General features: G+C 45.9%; 1 protein-coding gene across 2 annotated transcripts in view; it reads left to right on the top strand.

Moving 5' to 3' along the window:
- Positions 1-447: 447 nt before the first annotated feature.
- The window catches only part of LOC111867827 (spermatogenesis-defective protein 39 homolog), a 24,526-nt gene continuing 19,698 nt past the window's right edge, over positions 448-5,275 (top strand). Inside the window, exons 1-3 of one of the 2 annotated variants that reach the window (XM_023858025.2) lie at positions 467-507; positions 615-727; positions 807-918. In XM_023858025.2, the coding sequence (XP_023713793.1) occupies positions 656-727; positions 807-918 (184 nt within the window). In that variant the 5' untranslated portion in view covers positions 467-507; positions 615-655. Of the gene's footprint in view, positions 728-806; positions 919-5,275 lie in introns of both variants that reach the window. The other variant, XM_023858019.2, reaches the window with a different exon arrangement.

The raw sequence follows: 5,275 nt of genomic DNA, 5'->3' as shown, positions 1-5,275 counted from the left end.
TTTGTCTTTAAGGCAATCATTGTCACTTCTGTGAAGTCCTTGGGCCACTCCCCAGTTTCATATATGGTGTTTATTAGTTTTGTCAGTGTTTTCAAACCACCTTCTCCCGGTAACTTAAGCACATCTCCAGGTACATCATCATCTCCTGTAGCCTCTCTGTGTTATTAAAAACAGCAGCCAAGGTTCATCATGGACTGCAGGACCTATAGAATAGTAGTAAAGATAATCGTACCGGATGAACTTACCTACTCAATGCTCGACCACCTCATCGGACAAAGGTTTACTTGCTGCCTTTTTTATTTCAGAAAAATAAATGTACGTACAAAAAAGGCCTAGGCATTGCCCATCCCGGCTGCACTCTCGTATTTACTTCACTTCTGCCATCTCTTGGCCGATCGTGAAACTACTTTGTGCAGAAAAATTCAAAAGAAGCGGGGAGCGGTGGGAGTATCTGACGTGAAGTGAAAGGGGAGTGTGTTGTGGATCCATTAATCGGATGTAGTTGTGGTTGTGTCTCTTGTAAAATCGTACATTCCGCGTAGTAATTAAATTATGAGGAACTGAATGTCAGTGTCAATAATTGCATTTCAGTTATATTATGCTTTTTCTAATAGGTGAATAAACAGGGGGTGTTCTGATAGAAACAGAAGTGAATATGGCAGGGAGGTTAGAAGACGAATATTGGCATGCCAGTGAAACGAAAGCATTCAACTTTGAAGATGATGAAGTAAGTGTAGTGTACAGTTTCAGTTATCATAAGGCCAAATTGAAACGAAGACTGATCTGTGGTGTGTGATATATTGCAGTTTGAAAGTCAGTTGTGCGGTGTGTCAAAAAGCGGAACTGCAAGATTGTCGCAAAGAGTCAGAGAAGGAATGGGCGGCGATAGCGCTTGTTTGAGTGCAGACTCCCTCTCAGGTAAGTTCCCTGAAACCTCAAAAGGATTGTAGGGTAAAGATGGTTGATGTTTGGCGGGTGATGTTTTTGTAAGAGTAGACTGTGACATGCGTTGAAATAGAAAATATTACTACTCATCAAACAACAATCAGTTAAGAATACGGCGACTATACATTAGCTGGAATAGTGTGCACATTGTATGCCATTGCAAGAACTTATTCATATTCAGTGGAGTAAGACCTGAAGCAGGCAGGGTGGCTGTGTCTTTGGTGGGGATGTATCATAGACCAGGGATGCGTTGAGACACAGCTTTGGAACACCTCCTCGTGGTCCTGCTGGGCAACGACAGTCTTGGGCGTCTGCATTAGTATGAGCTTCCGGGGCTGGCGGCTGAGTTTCCATAAAGGGCAATGGATATTTGACCAGAGCCTCCCACGCGGCGGCATAATGACTCGTGGGTTTCATTACGATGTACCCGGGACGAATGCGGGAGAACACTCCTATGGGGGTAGCTACGGCTGTTTGAGTTGTCTCCCTAGAGTACTGATAAGATGCCGCAAGCCTTAGGGCTCAACACTCTAAAATGGTTTGACCAACCCATGTGGAGGGGCGGGAATGGGGGCGCTCTGAAGCAACATCCAGGGGCGATAATCTTGTGTAGGATGTCCTGGTCGCAACCTCATGACAATTAGTATCGCACTCCCAGTTATCTGGGATACCCCCTCCCCCGAACATGCACTCTTGGTCCTGGAGGCTTGTGAGGGTTATACTTATGAAGGACCAACCGCCTAAGCCAAGGTGTGAGGCATCGTGCCGAGGGCTGCATGGCACTGGGGTGGTTATTGGCCAGTGTCGAGAACGATACCCTCGGGGCACCAGGCAACACCCCGTTGTATTTATGCCTTCCACCCGTATGGGGCTGTGCGGGTGGTGACCTTTTAAAACCCCATTACTCGTGGGACTGAAATGAAAAAAGGAACCAAATCAAAAACCGGTCACAAGGACCTTAAACTGAAGAGGGATCCCCCTTCAAAGGGATCCCTACGAGAAATGCTTCAGCAGGGAGCTGGAAGCTCTGGTGAACCATTAAGGGGCCCAGTTGAAACCGGCGAACCTGCTGTTGAAATTTTAGCCAAAGGCAAGGATGAACCAGTGATTCAAAACTTGCCAGAGGCAAAACTAAAAGCTACTCTCCTGGGGGTCGGTAGTACTGACACACCACTGCAGGGAGCCAGTACTTCTAACATACCTGCAGTAGGGGAAAGACTGGGACACCTAGGCTCTGGAGTAAGTGGACCCTGTCTGGCGAAGAAAGCTTTGTCTGGATGCGCTAGATGGAAGTTAAAAAAGGCAAAAGCTGAGACAAGCAAAGCAGGAACTGGGAGCAGTCAGAAACCAGGAAATGCAAGCTTGTCCAAGCAGTGAGAAACACCCACCGGCACCTTTAAGAGGCCAAAGTCGGAGGGCAGTACCCCTACAGAAACGGCCAAAACTCTAAAAAATCCCAGGGACTGTAAAGGACCAGGGACTTACAAGCAGGCTCTGACCAATATAAAGGTAGCTATCTTCAAGGAAACTTACCCTGAAGATAAGCTTACCGAAAACGACCAAAATTCCATTCTGGAAGCATTGGGCGAGGTGTTACGTAGGACTCCAAAGGAAGAACTACCACACCTGAAATCCTACAGACTGTTGGGAGGTGCACTTATTTATATATGTGCCGACCAACAGTCTGGTCAATGGCTCATCAGAGCTACAGGCTCAAATCAGGGACCAGGCTGAAGGCTACTGATGCCAGGAACCTGCCTAAGCCTGTTAAAGTAGCTCTTCAGACTACGGACAGAATTGCCCAAAACCAGGAAGAGCTGCTGAAATGGATTGCAGACCTTAATTCGGGACTTCATACGAAGAACTGGAAGGTACTAGACAAGCAGTCCGAATCGAAAGGCCAAAGACTTACCTTATTCATAGACCGGGACTCCCATACTATTATACAGAGGACTGGTTACAAAATATTTACAGGACTCTCACAGGGGACTGTTAAGGTGCTGGATGATCCTGAAGTTCAGCGCCGGGCAGAACCCGTGACAGACACTGTATCTTCTAACTCGGTCTCTGAGGAGGAAGAGGATGAAGTACCAAGCCCCCCGGATGACTAAAGCAAAACGGATCAGGGGACCCCTTCACACGGAACCCAGTCCGAGAACGGAGAGGGACATAAGATAGAAATTGACCCCTCCTCAGTTGGAAGAGATCATGAATTTTCTTCAGATTAACCTACACCACAGCAAAGCTGCCACGGCAGCTTTGTGCCAACAGCTAGCTGAGGGTAAGGCAGATATAGCACTTATTCAGGAACCTTGGATATACAAGGGTCAAATAAGGGGCTTAACTAATACAGGGGGATCAGTTTACTCTGTTGTACCCAGTAATAATGCAAGATCTTGTGTTTATATCAGGAATCATGTTAATGCCCTGCCTTTGCTGGAGCTCTGTTCAAGGGATACAGCGGCGGTAAGGATAACATATCCATATCGAGAGGGCAGCAAGGAGCTGATAGTTGCTTCAGTCTACCTTCCATATGACTCGGATGGACCACCACCAACTAAGGAAATGAGGGACATCACAGACTACTGCTTTAGCAGGAAAAAGCAACTCATCATTGGGTGTGATGCCAACGCGCACCGCATCTTGTGGGGGAGCACCGGCACTAACCCAAGGGGAGAGAGCCTTATGGAATTTCTTGTGAGTTCGAACCTGAATATTCTAAACCATGGTAACGAACCTACCTTTGTGGTTTGCAATAGGAAGGAGGTTATTGATTTGACACTAGGGACAAATAAAATAGGAAACCTGGTAAGTAACTGGCATGTATCTGATGCTCCGTCTCTATTGGATCACAGATATATATGCTTAAAAATAAGTAACATCACAGTAGATCAAACTACTTATAGGAATCCTAAGAGAACCAATTGGGAGTCTTATAAAGACGACCTAAAGTTAAATCTAGAGGCCATCTTGCGTAATATATGCACGATAAAGGATGTTGATCAGTCTGTTGACCAGTTGCAATGTGCTATTATTTCGTCCTTTAATCAGAATTGTTCAGCTAAGACCACTCACGGACCAAGGAGAATGCCTTGGTGGAATAAACAGCTGAGTGGGCTTAGGATCAAAACAAGAAGGCTGTTCAATACAGCTAAAAGAACAGGGCAGTGGGACACCTATAAGGAAGCCCTTACGTGTTACAATAAAGAAATAAGGGAAGCCAAGCGATCCTCATGGAGGAGACACTGCCAGGACATCAATGATGTACCAGGAGGTGCCATACTCATGGGAATCATGGCAAAACAGGCGACCAACAAGGTCAGCACAATTAAGCTGCCTAACGGACAGTATACTCAAACAGGAAGGGAGACGCTGAATGAATTATTCAGGGTTCACTTTCCTGGTTCAAAATTGATTGACAGTTTGGACGATGGGCAGGGTCAGCAAAATCTGGGCACTTGCAAAAGCACGATGAACAGGGTAGACTGGAACCTGGCCAAAGCCATAATTAATCAATCAAAAATAAGATGGGCAGTGAACACTTTCAGACAATTTAAATCAGCGGGAACAGATGGAATTGTACCGGAACTTTTGCAGCATGGGGTAGAACTCTTAGTTCCACACCTATGCCGCATATATAGAGCCAGCATGGCATATGGTTTTATCCCAATGGCATGGAGGCACGTTAATGTGACATTTATCTCAGAGCCCTGGAAACTAGATTACACCAAGGCTAAGGCTTATTGTCCTATCAGCCTGTCATCTTTCTTGTTGAAAATGATGGAGAAAATAGTGCATAGTCATATCAGGGACAGGGTATTGAGGACATATCCTCTACACCGAAACCAACATGCCTACCAAACACATAAATCTACCGAAAGTGCACTACACAATGTGGTAACATGCATAGAAAGTGCAATTGAACACAAGGATATTGCCTTAGTAGCATTCCTTGATATAGAGGGAGCTTTTGATAGAACCTCATTTGATATAATCAAACAGGCTGCTGGAAGGCATGGCATAGAGCCTGCAATATGCAGATGGATCAATGCTATGCTGGAAAGCAGAACCATAGCTGCTACATTATCAGGAGAAACCCTGGGGGCATCCGCGTCCAGGGGATGTCAACAGGGGGGCATACGATGGGGTACCCAAAAGAAACCGAACTAATTTTTTTGTGGGCAGAGCTTTTGTAATACCGCGTTTTGCCGCTATGAGCGCATAGAGCTAACATTCCTGAGTCGATAAGCCGACTACCGTTGCTTCAGAAGGTAAGGACTAGTTTCGGCAGAGATTATAGTGACAACTGTTTTGTGTGATCGTCGTTTTT

Source organism: Cryptotermes secundus, unplaced genomic scaffold, assembly GCF_002891405.2.
Source record: "Cryptotermes secundus unplaced genomic scaffold, Csec_1.0 scaffold687, whole genome shotgun sequence".
NCBI lineage: Eukaryota > Metazoa > Arthropoda > Insecta > Blattodea > Kalotermitidae > Cryptotermes > Cryptotermes secundus.
The sequence above is the reverse complement of the archived record's forward strand: the minus strand, read 5'-3'. Positions and strand labels throughout refer to the sequence as shown.